Source organism: Ursus americanus, chromosome 8, assembly GCF_024610735.1.
Source record: "Ursus americanus isolate L20-20 chromosome 8, mUrsAme1.1.p, whole genome shotgun sequence".
Classification (NCBI taxonomy): Eukaryota; Metazoa; Chordata; class Mammalia; order Carnivora; family Ursidae; genus Ursus; species Ursus americanus.
In genome coordinates, this window is record NC_142134.1 from 24,831,524 (window position 1) to 24,848,775 (window position 17,252).

General features: G+C 44.4%; 2 protein-coding genes across 8 annotated transcripts in view; one reads left to right on the forward strand and one right to left on the reverse strand.

Moving 5' to 3' along the window:
• The window catches only part of CCDC158 (coiled-coil domain containing 158), an 88,370-nt gene extending 80,876 nt beyond the window's left edge, over window positions 1-7,494 (forward strand). For 6 of the 7 annotated variants that reach the window (XM_045789970.2, XM_045789987.2, XM_045790016.2 and 3 more), the window contains 4 exons: window positions 435-502; window positions 2,805-2,963; window positions 4,663-4,770; window positions 7,287-7,494. In XM_045789970.2, the coding sequence (XP_045645926.1) occupies window positions 435-502; window positions 2,805-2,963; window positions 4,663-4,770; window positions 7,287-7,363 (412 nt within the window). In that variant the 3' untranslated portion in view covers window positions 7,364-7,494. The remainder of the gene's footprint in view (window positions 1-434; window positions 503-2,804; window positions 2,964-4,662; window positions 4,771-7,286) is intronic. The other variant, XM_045790007.2, reaches the window with a different exon arrangement.
• A 2,046-nt stretch (window positions 7,495-9,540) lies between these two features.
• Window positions 9,541-13,638, reverse strand: STBD1 (starch binding domain 1). Its single transcript, XM_045790022.2, has 2 exons — window positions 13,268-13,638; window positions 9,541-11,443 (listed from the first exon to the last, which is right to left on the reverse strand). Exons 1-2 carry the CDS (start codon window positions 13,470-13,472, stop codon window positions 10,590-10,592), a joined length of 1,059 nt encoding a protein of 352 aa, XP_045645978.1. The 5' UTR covers window positions 13,473-13,638; the 3' UTR covers window positions 9,541-10,589.
• Window positions 13,639-17,252: the final 3,614 nt, after the last annotated feature.

Consider the following 17,252-nt stretch of genomic DNA (forward strand, 5'->3'; position numbering starts at 1 on the left):
CTTGTTGATTTAAGTAAGTCTGATAGTTTTGTAAAGTGATACTACTATTGCCAGGAGAGGTTCCTTTTTTTTGTCTTTGGTTTTTGGGTTTTTTTTTTTCATTTTAAAATAGGTTTCTAAGATTGTGTCTCTTAGAATCCCTAAGAGAAATATTTGGGTTTTATAGCTATTATTACAAAGAATGAATCTTATAACCAATATTACTACATTGCTATTCTGCAAAGTGTTCATAGGTTCTAAATGCATAAAGATAATGCAACTTCGGCTCTCCCTCTTAGGGTATTTTAGGATTTCTGCAATTTAGGATCATAACTGCCATCTTTCGTTTATATTTTAAGTTATCACTTTTGTGTGCATTAGCTTGCTTCTGTGCATAAATCTTAGCACTGTGTTTGTGGAATGGAATGTGTGCATGACCATCCTTATGCTTCCAGAGAGCCCGTCACATTACACACAGGAGACTTGGAAGATCCGTCTAGCTGCTTTACGTTCCCATCCACAGGTGAGTCGTCAATCAAAGCGCAGAAACTGGGCCTACCTAAAACGCCACAGTGGCTCCCCATTTTCGTGAGAGTAGAAGGCAGGTATTACAGTAGCCTCATTTCCTCCCCACCCGCTTCATCCACTCTGCCGCGTCCTCCCTTGAACTGTTCCTTGAACATGCCAGGCAGCTTCTATCCTCAGGCCTTTACACCGCTGTTCCTTGCGTGTTGTAATCCCTCAGCTCCATTAAAGCCATTGCTCAGATGTCGCTTACCCAGTGAGACTACTCTTCCCACCTTCTGTAAAAATTGTAACTCTGCCATACTCCCAGTCACCCTTTTTCTTTTTTTAAATCACACTTAGTATTTTTTAATGCGTAACTGACTAACGTATGTTCATGAAGGTGACTATGTCACCTGCTAGACAAAAGCTGCACCAGGGCAAGTGTCTTCAATTGTTTGGTTTCCTGCTCCATCTCAGGCGCAGGGTGGGTGCTCAATAAATACTGAATGGATGAAAAGAAAAAGAAGGATGGAGACAGATGGTTGTCTTTATCATTTCCAAAGACGTATAATCCTGTCTGTAAAATAAGGAGGTCAGGAAGAAATTGAAAGATAACAGAATCTGTTGAAAAGTGAAATGGCATAACAGATGAGAAATGGAAGAGAAAAATGAAACATTACAGGGGAAAGCCCTGGGGAAAATATAAACAGGATAGGCATGACTGAAATCACACAGACTTGATGGCCCTCCTAGAGAAAATTACGCAAAAAGAAAGATGAAAAATAATTACAGAGACTATATTGGATTTGGAAGGGATGATGGGTCTTCCTATAGAAGAGAATAAAATGAATGGAAAAGAATGAAACTGAAAAGGATAGTTATTCAACAGAAGTTTAACTATAAATCTGGACAGTAATAATGTAAATAGGGAAAACTGAAGTGTGAGGTGAAAGAGATAGGAGAAAGATAAGTTTCCGGGTTTTCTTGTTTTTATAGAAAATTATCAATCTATATCTAAAATCAGAACAAAGTTTTAAATAAAATAAATGCAAATTCTTAATTTTTAAATAACCTTTAACTTGTGAGAAATCTTTTAAAACTAATATTTCAAAGAAAAAGAGATTTATTTGAAGTTAATGTTTTCAGGTTTACTTCACTTACATGTTTTTACTGTTATTTTAATAATTACCCAAGAGAATACAAGATATATCCTTGCCTTATTAGATTAAGATAAATGAGTGCTTTTACTTTATTGCCTGCATTGGGAGTACTTTGGAGCATGTTAACTCCATTCACTATCCTTTCCAATTACATACAATTGTTGTCACATATGTATTTTGTTTATAAAGGTGATACCGCAGTGGATTATTTGCATTGTTTTGTACAGTTAATATCCATTTAGATATACTCACATATTTACAGTTTTTAGCTGGTATCATTTTACTCTTATGCCTGTAATTTTTCCTTAAATGGAAGTCTGCTGGTGATACATTCTCTCGGTTTCTGTTTTTCTGCAGTTGTCTTTATTTCATCCTCACTTTTGGAGAATATTTTTGTTGAGTATAGAATTTCAGGTTGACCTTTTTTCTTCACTTTGAAAATATTCCATTGTTTTCTGGCTTCCATTGTTTCTACTATGAAGTCAGCTCTAAGTTCAGTTGTTACTCATTTAAATGTAATCTGTCTTTTTTGCCCTTTTGGCAGCTTTAGGATTGTTTTTGTCTTTGGTTTGTTTTTGGAGGATTTTTTTTTTTAGCAGTTTTTATTGATATGTCCAGGTATGGTTTTCTTTATGTAAGAAGAGCCTGTTTGGCGTTTGGAATAATGCTGCTTAACTCCGTGGTTTTCTGGGCCTCCATTATCCAGACCTTGTGGGTCTATATCTATTATTTGTATCTATGATCTGTATTTTTTCTCTTGGTTTTCTGCCATGTCATTTTGTCCCCTTCTGTGCCTGGTTATTCTTATTGTATAATAGATATATTTGAAAAATTACGCAAATAGTTTGAAGCCTGGAATGAGGTTACCCTCTTCCAGATAGCATTCATATTTGCTTCTGGTAGACAGCTAAGAACACCATAATCCCAGATCAATTTATTCCAATCAGGAATTAAGATAATTTGAAGCTGGACCTCAGGATCCCCAAGGGCGGGTCTTATTCCTTTGCAGGTCTAGCCCAAAGCCTTGGGTATTTATCAGAACATCCCCTCACCCCCATCACTAAGAACATTTTCTCATGAAAGTTTGACTTTTTTAGAGGTGAATATACTATTTTCAATTAATTCTGTCCTCTTACTTTTGTTCTTGCCAAATTTTAGCAAGTCCATCTGTGAAAAATTCAGCTTCTCGTTCATTCCATTCTTCTCCTAAGAAGTCTCCAGTTCACTCACTCCTAACTAGTTCGGTGGAAGATTCCGTAGGTTCCACATCACAATATAGATCCACCAAACCTGTTCATTCACCTGATTCTGTTAAAGGTAAGAATGATCTGGTATCACTGATGAGAATAATTGATTTCCTACTCTGTTGAATTGAACGTTCTTTTCCATAATCAGAATTAATAAGATTTTACATGGTGTTCTTATGATGCTGTGTAGCTTTAGTGAGTCTTATCTAAATAAAATAACTATTGTGCGTGCATGCGTGTGCACACGCACACACACACACTCTCTCTCTCCTTAATAAATAATATCATATGTGAATACTTTCTTTCTCTGACATGAGTAATGAACTTTTCCCCCTATTTAACTATAAGATCTTTTTTTTAAATGCTGTGATTTTTCTTACTTACATTCTCTAAAACCATGGCTCTCTTCAGTCTCCACCTTTGTAAGTGCAAGTATCTATCATACAAACTTGTCAAAATGTTCTCATTTTTTAAATTTTAAGTTCATTTATTATTTGCTAAGACAGATAAAAAAATGGTTTAATTTAGATGTAAGTGCATGACAAATAAGTGGACATTAGATACATGTATGTACATGTCGAATTGAACTTGATATGTTTTTACCATATATGACAGCAACGCAGACAACCCCAGTGCTGTCTGGCATCATTCCCTCTGACAAGGGATAAACTAGGCCAATTGTGGCATTACTGGTCAGTCAGTTCTTAGTCTTTAGAAATTCTCTGCCTCATACGTTTCTAGATTCCCCCCAAATATGAAAATCACAACCTAATCACAGATTTTAATACACTTTCTTTTTTACCATCTTTTTTCTGCATTTTGTCCTCCTTCCTCTCTTACATTTCTAAGTTATCCTTTCGTATTTTTAAAAACTTTATAGAGCAGCAAAGTCTTTAACTATTAGAGCAGTGACTCTTGCAGGAGTGGAACAAGGCTTCTGGTCACCTCATGGTGAATTTGTGATCACATATGAGCGTGGCATTTTTTTCTGTTGTCAGATATTCATCACACACCATATATTATTTATGTGAAAGTTATCTCTCTGAGTAACTGTTTTTCATCCTCTTGAACTAAAATAATTCTTAGATGATTTGCCTTTAATACTAATATCTGTACGGAAAAGGGTGTTTTTTTGATCGGAAAATGAACCACCAAAAAATATTTTCAAGATTATACAGCAAGTCAGGGGCTAAGATCAAATTTAAACTTGAAGATTGCCAATCAATCTTTTTAGAGATTGGCAAAACTTAGCACACTTATTAGAGTTTAGCTGACATGCTTCTAGCCCCCTTCACCTGCCACCACTGCATTCATTCTAGGCTCACTGTGGCCATGTCAGCATCTGCACCCCCCTCCCACCATATAACACTGATCTCACTCAGAGCACAGCCACTAACATGGGCACTTGGTCTCATGCACATTCAAAATTGTTGCCAGTGTCAGTATTAAATCTTGCTCTTCCAAACCCTAAGTTAACGGAGCTACTCAGGTTTGGTGTGAAAAGCTGTCATTTATAATGCAGAATGTATCATTAAATTGAAAGTATTCCTCTCACTCATCCCATTTAATACTATGTAGTTAAATAATAATCACATTGGTTGGAAACAAATAAGCTAGTATTGCAGTATTTAGATAAAACACTTTTTTATTTTTAAATAGTGTTTTAAAGTTTCCATTATTTTAAAGGAAAGGTTGTTTAACCTGTAATTGGAAGATTTCTAAAATACCAAATAGACTTTTACTATCACATCTAAGCAATTTTCTAATAGCTTCACAGTCTCAGCCAATAGAAACAACAGGAAAAACATGCAGGAAGCTTCAGAACAGACTGGAAAGCTTGCAAACTCTGGTAGAAGATTTACAGATGAAGAACCAAGGTACTGTGTACATTTCAGAGAGTGCTTCCTTGCTCAAAAGAACACTCACCTTCCCTTCAGGTTAAGTTCCTATCTATAGACCCGCTGGAGACGGTATGGAATAAGCAATTCAGAACCCTTAGGCAGAATATGAAGGTCTTAGCCATGACTAACCCCTGAATTCTTTGTGTGGCCCCGGGCAGGCCCCCAAAGCCCCGCACTACTCTGTCGTCTAATAGGGATGAGAACACTGCTGACCATCCCTCAGTAGGACACACTGTAGTCCCACACGCTATCTTTCCTGTCCCTGGGAGGTCTGTACGCAAGCATCTGTATGACAGTAGCCAAGATAAGATTGCAGTTGATAGCTAGTAGACAAAATAACCTTAGTTCACCTTACACAGGATTTAAAGTAGCATAGGCTAGAAGAGACTGTGCCACCCAGTGAATCACTAAATAAAAACAGAAACTACTTTTAAATGTACTAAAGCTATTTGAGAAAGTGTCGTACTCTGCACATGGGAGGCAACTTTTGGGGCGTGAGTTCTAGGTGGGTGTTCCCACGGATGTGGGAGATTATGGATATGTTCCATGGATTTGGGAGGGCTATCATGTTTTATGCTTTTCTGGTATAAATTCATGAATCCAGGAGCCTTTGTCAGAAATAATTTTGGAGTATGCTTGTTATTCTTAGCCCATCTTTCCATCTCTAGGGAATATAAGTTGCTAGATGAAAGATAATAAATACTTTTCTAAGAACAGTTCCTTCTCAAGTAAATTTAACCTTTTAATAATAACAGTGGCTATCTAGTATTTATTGAGCATTTACCAGCTATGTGCCAGGCCCTGTACTCTGTGCTTGACTTACGTTTTCTTTATGTGAGCCCCCCAACAACACTGGGAGGTGGGTACTAATATCAGGTCATTTGAAAAAGAGGAAACTGAAGGTCACATCACAAGCAGTCGGTAAGTTCTAAGTCACACAAGAGTAGTAGACCTGGGGCTTGATCTCTGCAGTTGCCAATTCCAAAGACCACATTTTGTTTAATATGCGAAGACTATACCAAATTGTTATTAGGGAAAAGTCCAAACCCCTTCTGATAATCCCAGATCCCTGTGTATATACATCAAGAAAAACATTTGATTTTAAGTTTATTGTGATTTTTTTTAACGGATGCTTTATCTTATTGGCTCCATTTTTATTCACATTTTTACTTCATTTCTGAGTATATACTCAGTGTAATAATGTAATAATCCAAATGGGAGACATGTTGTATCTGTTTAAAAAATAAAAAGACCTTTTTATTTGATGCATTGTCTGGATGGAATGTCTCTTGGAAATTATGGAACAGATATTTTGGAGAGAATTTTGGGAGCATTTATCAAAATTTAAATTGTACATAATGCTTTGGCCCAGAAACTCTACTTATAGCAATTAATTCAAGAAAAAATTGTACAAACACACAAAAGCCTGCTGACAAATAGCATTGTTTATAAGTGAAAATAAGAAAGCAACTTTTTCATTTAAATCCAATTAGCAACATATAGTAAGTACATCATTAGTTTCAGATGTAGTGTTCAACCATCCATCAGTTACCTATAACAGCCAGTACTCATCACATCACCCGGTTACCCCATCCCCCCACCGACCTTCCCTCCAGCAACCCTCAGTTTGTTTCCTTAAGAGTCTCTCGTGGTTTTTCTCCCTCTCTGATGACTTCACATTCCGTTTTCCCTCCCTTCCCCTGTGATCCTCTGCACTGAGAAAGCAACTTTTTCTCCTGAAGTGTAGTTGACAATGTTACGTTAGTTTCGGGTGTACAACATAGTGATTCAGCTTCTCTATACTTCATGCTGTGCTCACCACAAGTGTTACTGCCACCTGTCACCCACCACATAACGCGATTAGAATACCATTGACTATAGTCCCTGTGCTGTACCTGTCGTCCCCATGACTTACTCATTCCATAGTCAAGCACGAGAAATCAACCTTTTAAAATGTCCTTTACTAACCTGTTGGTACATCCATATCGTGGACTACTGTGCAGCCGTAACAAAACATGAGCTGAACTGGAAACATGTTGACATTTTTTTAAGTGAATAAAGCGAGCCACAGAACAACTTACACCACATATTTCCATCTGTGTAAAGCAAAGTGTGTGTGTGCGCGTGCATGCAGCACTCTTTTCCGTGATGACCTCTGAGGGGAGTTCAGCAGATGGAAGGGCAGAGACAAATACTGACCTTCACCTTCATCCCTCTTTGCGCCCTTCTGAGGGGCTCCAGTCATTTACAGTTAGCACGCACTACTTCTCTGACAGTTATGCTCGTCCAAAACAACTGCAAGAGTGAAGATTCACCCTTAGCTCTTTAACATCAGTCTTTTCAAAAATATGCTACTTTAAAATGTTTAAGACCTTCCTGAGCTCAGAATGTATCTATTCTATGGCAGCAAACTGACCTTTAAGAAGCACACTATAGAATTTAAAGCCAGAGGAGCCGTTGCTAATCTAACTTTGTTTTATCAACATTTTCAGCAATGTCTTCAATGATCAGAAATCAAGAAAAGAGGATACAGAAAGTGAAAGACCAGGAAAAAATGTTACTAAAATGATACATTGCTTGCCTCTTCTTTACAGAGGGATGAGGCCCAATTAATTGTGGTGTTGCTTTTAATTAGTGCCCTGTGTACTTTTTTCTTTTTATGTGAAAATTTAATAAAAATACCCTGTCCTGTAAACTCTATTTTGAAATAAACTATTCTTGAATGCTGTCACAGTAAAACTTTAAACCGTTCTAGCTACACGTAAGAAATGCATACCTTATAAGGTAATTGGGCTAAGACTAATGTGCTGGAATAATTATGTGTTTTTATTATCGTTACCGGTGCTTAGGCAATACTTATTCTTTTTGGCTTTAAAAAAAACTTCACATGCAAGTATAGTATGTGGTATAATGCCCAGAACAAAAGGACAGACTCCAGCGTACTAACGGATTCCTTTTGTGACCCTGAACTCACTGTTCCGTCTTTATCAATGAATGTCATCAGGTAACAGAACATTGGGGCCCCAATCAAAACTTTTGCAAAGGCTTCTCTTTTACATATTAATAATTACAAAGAAAGGGGAAAATGCGTTCTTCAGCCAATGGGTAACTTCTGGTTTGAATGGATTCAGTCTGCCTTGATTAGATTTTCTTAGATTCAGAAATAACCAATTCTCTGTGGACACCAGCTAGGTGTCCTAGGAGTCCATTTAATTCTAACACTAACTACCTGGCGTTATCATCAGATTGTCCAGGTTTAAGAGTTCAGTCCCACAAGCCTGCCCCCCACTTCAGATGCAGTTGCCCATCCTGGGCCACTTGTCCTTCTAACTAACTGGCTATAAATTGGAGCTCCCCACAACCCCTCCTCAATTTCACTAATTTGCTAGAACAGATCACAGAACTCAGGAAAGTGCTTTACTTACTATAACCAATTTATTTCCAAGGAAACAGCTCAGGAACAACCAAATGTAAGAGATGCACGGGGCAAAGTAGGATGTTCTGGTACATGAAGCTTTCATGCCCTCTCAGGGCACATCACCCTCCCAGGAAGGACCTAGACGTGTTTGCCAAGGGTTTGCCAGCCCAGAAGCTCATCCAGTCTCCTTCTATAGAGCTTAATCTGCTACCCCCTTCTGAGGGGGGGGGTGTGAAAGTTCCAGCCCTCTAATCAGTGTTTCTGGTCTTTGTGCCAGAGACAACAGGACAGTGTGGCAGAAGGGTAGCTGTCCAGAAAAGTCCACACTCGTGTTGCCCGGTACAGATGCCCCTGAGGCACGGCCGCCCTGCCCGAGGCTCTCTCCCAGCCCTGCCTCCCTGCACATCTGCTGACCGCTCTCACTGAACACTCGCGGGCAGGGAGGGCAGTACGTGGCATTCTCGGGCCAGAAGTTTTAGTAAGCCTTTGTGTCTTTCTGCACTTCATTTCCTCTTCCATGAGCTGGGGACCGTGAGGTCCTAGGGGATGGCAGAGCCCCGGGGCGGAAGCAGCCTGGGTGACAGTCTGCAAGGAGAGCCGCCTTCTGCCAGAAACACCCACGGCGTTTCTCCTCTAAGTGGCAGCGTTAACACTCTAGTGTGTCCAATTTGACAACAATTTTTTTTAAATACAAAGCTTAATATTATATGTATCTCTACATCAATTGGTTTTACTGAAAGATTAATTTTTATTTCATCAGGTAATGATAAAATTGCTAGTGAAAGAACTTGAAAGAAACTTTTATTGTAAATTGTTTAACCTTTAATTTTACCTAATAGAAATGTTGGGCACACTGTGGAGTAACAGTAAATGCCCTATGAAGACCTTACTGGTAGAATTCATTCTGAAGAATATAAAAGGAATATGTGAATTTAACATACAAGTGCTGTGAGCCAGAAACTGTCATGTTCTTTTAAGTACTTCCTAATACTATTTTCCATTGGGTTTATGCTCTTTTCAGCAAAGACCACCTGAAACCAGGATTAAACACTGTGTTTCATCAAAAGATGTTATACTTATTACAAGTTGTTTTAACATATAAAAATTCAAGGATAGGCATGCATAATGTCCTTCCAAACAAAAGTAAAGTTTTTTTTTAAAACATTCTAAAATGTGTTCTCCAAAGAGAGGAGAAAAATGGATCCCTCTTGCCTCTTGATGCTTGCTTTTTTCTACATGTCTGTTATTAGTGGAGGAAAATATTGGTATTTTATTTTACATCTAAGCTATTATGGTACTAAGGTTTAGACAAGTAATTCAGACATTAGTAAAGATATTAAAACTCAGATTTTATTTGTTCAGTTATAATAAAGTTTAAATGTCTTATTTCTTCTCAGAACAAAGATGTACTTTCCATATCACTGTCCTGTTACAATTTTGTTACCCAAGATAGCTACTGGTCTGAAAGGAGAGGGCAGGAGAAATGACTGCTATGGAACAGTCCATCTGTCAGTCCAGACCCGTGAGAGAGGAGAGGCACGGGGAGAGACAGTCCCACAAAGGCCCTAGAGGTTAATGACGGCTGGGTCCCTCCCTGCAGTCAGGCTGTACCTGGACCTCCTAGGCCTCTAAGAGCATCACTCAGGACACCTCGCTCAGCCTACACCTTAATCCCATTCCCATTCCCTCTCCTCTCCAGCTCCTCCCAGTGACCGACTCTGACTAGGCCCCTTGTTTCTACACCAGTTTGCCATCATTAAGACAAAGACTTACTTGCTACCTTCAAACCATAGCAGGTAAAATCAAGCAAAAACAAAACAAAAAAAACCCACTGGGAAGTCTTCACATCCTTGTTAATCATATTTGCTACCAGATATTTCTGATCACAGTTGCATATGGCATTAATTATTTTTAAATAAAGTGTGCGTGTAGTAAGGAGAGAGTTTCTCCAGTCGTACCAACAGGAAAGCAGCACTTTTTGAATGAGGCTTGCTCCACTCCCTGGGCTTAAGGATCACCCAGAGGCTCAAGCCTCAACCCCGCGCAGCTGGCTGGTTTGTGTGCGTCCTGGCCAGTCCGCACCTGAGGCTTGGCCAAGTCCCACCCCTAGCGGACCAAGGCCCGAAGTAATGATGGATCAGCAAAACTCCACCCATCAATGCCACGGGAAACAAAGGCCATGCTCACTGAAAGCATTACCTACATATATATATATATATTCCTGCACATTAGACAAAAGCCACTGGCAAGTTTGAAACAACTCCGATGGCTAAATTTGGAGCTCTGCTTCCTTTATTTAAAAATTATTCAGTGTGCTCCATAAACTTAGCCTTTTCCAGATTCTGCAACAGCCTCTCCAGTACTTCGAAAAACTGAATCAGTGAATCCCCCACCACTTCTGAACCACTTTATCCTCGCGGCCAGTGTCAAGGAACCTATTGCTGCATTCCTCCCAGCGGGTAATCTCCCCACTGTCTACCAGCACGAACTTCCATTCCACCACCGTGTCTGCGGGCAGGGGCACAGAACGAAACCAGAACCCATCCTTGCTACGCTGGAGTATGATGTAGGTCTTCCACCTCCCAAGACTCTCATGGTCTCCAGTTATTGCAACGAATTGCGTATCAGTGCTTGTGATATAATGGACCTGGAACCGGACACTGACTCGCTGAGACCCTGAAGACACCCCTACTATCTTGTTTTGTTTCACATCCACTTCCTGACCTCTTGGTTCCATAACAGTGTTTCTGCCACAGTCCAGTCCCTGGTTTGGGCTTAACACTGGAGCCTCAAGACTGCCACCCAAACCAACATCTCCCCAAGATGAGTGCGTGGACACCACTTCCCAGTCCTCATTGTCAGCCCGGTCCTGATTGCTCAACTGTGCAAGGCTCACTTCTTTGCCTCTGTCAATGACCAGGTTGCTAGAATACAACTTTTCTGCAAGACAGGAAGCTACTTTAGCAAGTGTCTCTTGTCCTTTCTGGAATCCCCATTCTCCTATAGGAGATTCAAGGCTTTCATTTCTTGAAACTTCGGAGTAACCCCGAGAGTTACCAGATGCAGCTAGAGATTCTGTGTGTGGAAACCGTCCAGAAGGAACATGCTCTCTTGAACCGTCACAATCACTGTCTTTTCCAGAAGGACTCTGCGGTCTCCATGCTGCTTCCTGCAGGTTACCATGGCCTTTGGTCTCTGAAACCAAACATCCATTGCTTTCTTGAAGATGCTCTAAAAAACAAAAGGGAAAATGTAATAGTGTTAGGCAATTCTTGTGAGAAAAAAGGCTGAAAAAATAGGTTTAGTTATTGAAGACTTTACCACTTAATCTATCTGCAGTTCACAAAATCCATCTCGACTTAATTACGGAGTTCAGACACTAACTGAACCCACAGTGTTCTCTAAGAATATGCATGTATATCCAGCAATAAAAGGCACATCAGGGTGCCCACGCAAGAGTGTAAACGAAGTGGCAAGTTCTAGAGGCAGCCTTGTAACCCTGCCCTGGTCCTCGATCTCTGCAGTCCAGGCCATGCTGACGTGCAGCCATGTTGTTTGGCTTCTATCATCAAAACATGCTGTCCCACCTGTGGGGCAAACACCCGCACGGCTACCCCACACACCCCAAGAGTACACTTGTACGCCTAGGAGCTGCGTGCAGACCGGGGACCCGCTCTCACAGATGTGGACAGATCCCCAGCTGCTGTCGCTGTGGGGGACACAAAGGACAGCAGTGAATCACTGGGCAAGAGTTGGGGTAATGGCGGGGGGAGAGGGTTGGTTTCCTCTTGCCAACCCCATATGCCGCAGGAACCTCTTCTACAAAAGGTAGACTTTTGACAGCCCCTCCCATTGTACACTTTTTTTTTTAAATATGCTTACAGCGCACAATCCAAGCTCCCTAAAGTCTCAGTTTCCTTCTTGGCCATCTCACCGACAGTCCGAATAGCTCCCTACAAGATCGAAATCTCCAAAGTCATACAATCAGCATAGATGGGGATTTTCTCTTGGGGTTGGCGGCTGGCCTTGTTTAATTTTATCTTTTTAATGGTGGAGTTGTGAGACATAAATATTACCCTGAATTCCCACTCTTCCAACGTAAAACGTGAGGCTTTCAGAAGATAAATGAGCTCTCTGCTCATCCCAAACCAATCAGGAAAAGCACAGAGGCAGATTTTCAAATGGCTACACGCGAACACAGACTCCACTAAAAATAAAGTTCCCAGATGTCATTTTCACCGTTCGGCTGGAGTCCAGGCATGGGCAGCTAGCCAAGGGCGGGCCCTGGAAGCTAAGGTGTTCTGCCAGTGCTCTTACTTTGGCTAGTACACAGTCGCTAACATGTACACACATAAACCTGGATGTCCGTTCTCATCGGAGTCGGGTCCCCTATTAGGTAGGTCCCGGGGTATTGGACGACCCTGCGCTGTCAGGGCCCATAGCTCTGAAACGGGCGGCCAGCATACAGCCCTAAGGCTTCAGCTGAGGCCTTCATGGCCAGAGTCAAATCTGAACTTTGCCTTCCTAACAGAAGCGTCCAGATAGCGGGAGGTGCTCACAGCCTGGGTGTTCCCAAACCCAGCTCTTCCAAGGGGTGAGGGATGGGAGAACGTGAGGCTATGGGGTTGGGACTGAGAAAGTGTCCCTGCTCGGTGGGAGACTGAAGAGGGTTTGTAGGATCCCCCTGACCCTAAGCACTCCCTTTGGAAGGCCCGGAAGGGGCGCCGCCGCTGCAGCCGCCCGCACTGCGCCAAGCGCCGGGGCCCATCCCCCCCCCCCCCCCCAGGGGCCGGACAGGTCCTCCCGGCGGGCGCCGGGCGCAGAGACAGCCGGGCGCTGCCCTCGGACGGTGGGGCAGGGAACCTCCGGGGCCTGCCCGGCGCGTGCGCACCAGCCGGGGAAAAGGCGCGGCGTGGGGAGGGTCTTGCCCGGGGCAGGGGAGGCTAGTCCGCGGGAAGGGGCCGCGAGAAAAACTCCAGGTGGGTTTTTGTCCTCCCTCGGTGAACTTCAAAGCCCCCTGGCAGATCTGCCCTCGAGACGTGGAAGGAAGAATACCTGGTTTGGTGACCAGCTCCCGCCTGGAAGGTCCAGGGCTCAGTCCCCCGCCGCCACCCTGATCGCCTCCCGGAGCCGCAGCCTCCCCAAGAGGGGCGTCCTTCTGCTCCGCGTCGCTCTCCTTCCCCGTGTCCCGCAGCAGCCACACGAAAATCGCTCCGGCCAGGCCCCCTCCGACCAGCAGGGCGGACCAGACGGTGCCCATGGCTGAGAGGCTGCAGCTACGGGAGACGACGGCGACCGGGACGGGGGTTCGGGTCGCGCAGGCAGAGCCACACCTACCCCGCCCGCCCCAGCCTTCTACGGTCCCGGCGGCCGGCGCTCCTGCGCGGAGCCCAGCCCTCGGCGACTAATACTCAACTTTCCCAGCCCCGCCCCACTTCCCGCCCCGGGGCTGCAGCCCCAGGCTCCGGCCGGGCGGGGACTCGAGCGCCCTCCTTTGCAGCATGGTCATTGCCGCCCCCGCCCGTGGCCGGGGGGTGCCCGGGTGCTCCGTTCCACGTGTGGCCCGCGCGCGGGGAGAGCCCGAGCGCGCACAGCTGCCGCGCGCCCGCCGGGCCCTGCCCCGCCGCCCTTCCTCCTCGCCGCCGCTGCCCGTGAGGCCCGGTCCCGCTTCGGCCTGCGCCGCGCACCTCGGCGCCTCCCGCCCGCAGCTCTCAGCCGCGGCGCGGCCGGCCGGACCCGGGGGCTTCCAGGAACTTAGACGCGGGAGAGGCCGACGGGCGTCGGGGACCGCGGGGCTGGGGCTCTGGCGGGAGGGGTACCGGCCGGGTCGGGTGGGGCAGGCGTGGAGCACAGCGGACCGCGGGCGGGGAAAGCCTTTTCGGCCGCCAGTTAGCTGCGCCGAGCTTCCCCCAGCCTCCGCCACCCCCTGGTAAAATGAAAGGATTGGTCTGAGACCCATCCATCTATCGGGCCAGTCATCTCAACCACATCCAGCCGTTGCTTCTTCCTCGACCTCTAGTTGGGGTGTGTGGTTGTTGCAAAATGCGTGCCTTCTTGTGTGGACTGGACGCTGCACGGCGACAAGCTCCTACAGATGGGTTTGTTAATCAAAATAGCAACCCTCTTTGTTAAGCACTGTGTGCCGGGTAATGTGTTTCATTTGATCCTCACAAACCAACCACCATGGGGGCTAAGAATTACACGCGTTGTCTTCTCAATTCACTCCTCTGTTGATCTGATGGCTTCACACACCGGCTTCAAAGTGGTAATTCCCACGTTTGTATCCGCAGCCAGAGCCTCTCGCTTGAACCGCATTTCTACACCCAGCTGCTAAGGCCACAGCTGGCAAATACCGCCCGGGAATAGGGAGTAAAATGGGTCCTTCTGGTAAAAAGAAACCGTTCCAATGTGCCCCACGTGCCCGCACAGCAGCCCGCGACCGAGTTCCTGGAGGGCCGGTTGGAGCCTCCCTCGGGTCAAACTCCTACAATCCTGAGGGGGAGAGGGAGGGTGGGGGGACGGGACTGGGCCTCTCTTCCTGGACGCTGACAGTCAAACCCAGCTCACTGGGGTCTGACTCCCTATCTTCTCCCCAGATCCGCTGCCTTCCCCGCCTACCTCCTCTCGGAGGAAGTGGCAACCACATCCCTTCCCTGGGCGGGAACACCAACAACTTGGGAGTCGTCCTCGGCTCTCCTTTTCTTCCCCTCTCACAGTAGGCAGTAGGTAGCACGCTGGCACTCTTTCTTCAAAATACTACATTAAGAACTCTAATTCTCTGCTGTGACGCCCTGGCCTGCCACCAGCATGTCTCACTTGGATTACTGCCTTCACCCCCCTCTGCTCTCCCTGCTTCCACCCTGGAGACCCTGCAGGCTACTTTCAAAGCAGACGTCGGAACGATCCTTAAAACGTCCTCTGGGGGCGCCTGGGTGGCACAGCGGTTAAAGCGTCTGCCTTCGGCTCAGGGCGTGATCCCGGCGTTATGGGATCGAGCCCCACATCAGGCTCCTCCGCTATGAGCCTGCTTCTTCCTCTCCCACTCCCCCTGCTTGTGTTCCCTCTCTCGCTGGCTGTCTCTATCTCTGTCAAATAAATAAATAAAATCTTTAAAAAAAAAAAAAAAAAAACGTCCTCTGAGCCTTTGTGCAGGACCCTCCAGTTGCTCTGTGGCTCATGACAAAAGACCTTGTTGGTTCGCAACCCCCTCGGGAGCTTCTCGGGTGCGCTCTGAGGCCGGCCCTAGGTGGGGAGCACAGGGAGAAACTGGAGACGGAGGCAAACCACTCCACGTTGGTAGGTGGCAATTTCAATAAGCAGGGAAATTGGGGGGCTTGTCTTGGGCCCCGAAGGATGAGTGGATGAGTCTGCAGACACCATCCAGACAGCTATCCTTTCTCCCTCATCCTCTACAGGTGTTTGCACAAGGCTCCTCTGCCCTGGGAGCCCTGCCCTGATATTCCCAATTTTAATTACAACCCCCTCCTCCCTATAACTTTCGTTGCTTTATTTTTCTGCATAGTATTTAGGGCATCACTTTTTTTTTTTTTAAGATTTTATTTATGTGAGAGCGAGTGAGCAAGAGAGTGCACAAACTGGGGGAGGGGCAGAGGGAGAGGGAGAAGCAGACTCCTCGCTGAGCAGAGAGCCTGATGTGGGTGTTGATCCCAGCACCCTGGGATCATGACCTGAGCCGAAGCCCTGAGATTAACTGACTGAGCCCCCCAAGCGCCCTAGGGCATCACTTCTAATACACTGCGAAATCCATGATCTGTTCTGCTTGATTTCTTTATCTTCAGATAAACTACCTGAAAGGAGGGTTTGTTGTCCTTTGTTTTCTGCAGAATTCCTGGTACCTAGAACATTCCCAGAGTGGTCCCTCAAAAAGTACAGGATGAGTGAACGGATTAACAGCTCCATGTATTCCCAGGCTAGAGCTTAATGCCATCTTCTTCATACAGGTTCTAGCTGCGTTCTTTAGCACAATGTAGATGCTACCTTTTTTGGGGGGTCAAGTAGGTTTCATGTCTTAAACTAATTAGGAAGTCAATGATGAACTTTTTAAAGACCTCTTTGGGGCACCTGGGTGGCTCAGTCGTTAAGCGTCTGCCTTCGGCTCAGGGCGTGATCCCGGCGTTATGGGATCGAGCCCCACATCGGGCTCCTCCGCTAGGAGCCTGCTTCTTCCTCTCCCACTCCCCCTGCTTGTGTTCCCTCTCTCGCTGGCTGTCTCTCTCTCTCTGTCAAATAAATAAATAAAATCTTTAAAAAAAAATAAATAACATTCTCATGGACTCTTACTAATTTGTTAAGTCGTAAGACTATCATAGATCTAATTTTTTAAGAGTGGCAGAATTTTGTAGAAAATTTTAGAATTATTCTATCTCCTCTTGTCAAAGGAAAGCTCGATGTCATAGGACAAGGGCATAGGATGTCCTTGAATTTTACAAACTCTAAAGCCAATAGAGTGATTTTATAAATAGTGTGAAAATTCTTGAACATTTTCTTTTTATTTCCTCGGTGATAACCTTGTGAGCTGCTGCATCGATCAAAGCTTCTTTATCAATGTGCTCACAAATGAAATCCCAGAGGATCTGTAAAATCATGGAAAGCAAGTCCCACTATCCATTTCTAATAACTAGAAGGTTCTTAGTAAAGGTTTATTGTTGTCTTCAATTGCTATTTATTAAAAATGTAACCAGTAAATGATGCAGTTCTTTCCACCCATCAGAATTCTTTTTAAGTTGTATCAGATTTCTCATGCAACATTTTAAAAGAACATTATTTATTTGGCCTTCCTTTTGGCTTCTCTAAACTTAAATGTTGACTCCTTGATTTCTGTGTTGCTGCTTTAAAGAAAAAAAAAAGCAATACTCCGCTCACCACCATATTTCTTGGAAGTCTTACCGCACTAACTATACCTTGTTTATCACTATACAGTTGCAAATAGTGTTGCCTTTATATTGAAGTCCTTAGAGCCTAGGAAGACAGAAACAAAAAAGGAAGGGAAGGCAGATTCAGTAGAAACAGGAGGAAGATG

What these genes read in the sequence shown, in the direction of transcription:
- STBD1 (XM_045790022.2), bottom strand. Translation starts at nt 13,472, where the DNA reads ATGGGCACCGTCTGGTCCGCCCTGCTGGTCGGAGGGGGCCTGGCCGGA. An exon ending in GGAGCTGGTCACCAAACCAG is followed by an intron (nt 11,444 to 13,267) that starts GTATTCTTCCTT and finishes TTTGTTTTTTAG; the next exon opens with AGCATCTTCAAGAAAGCAAT.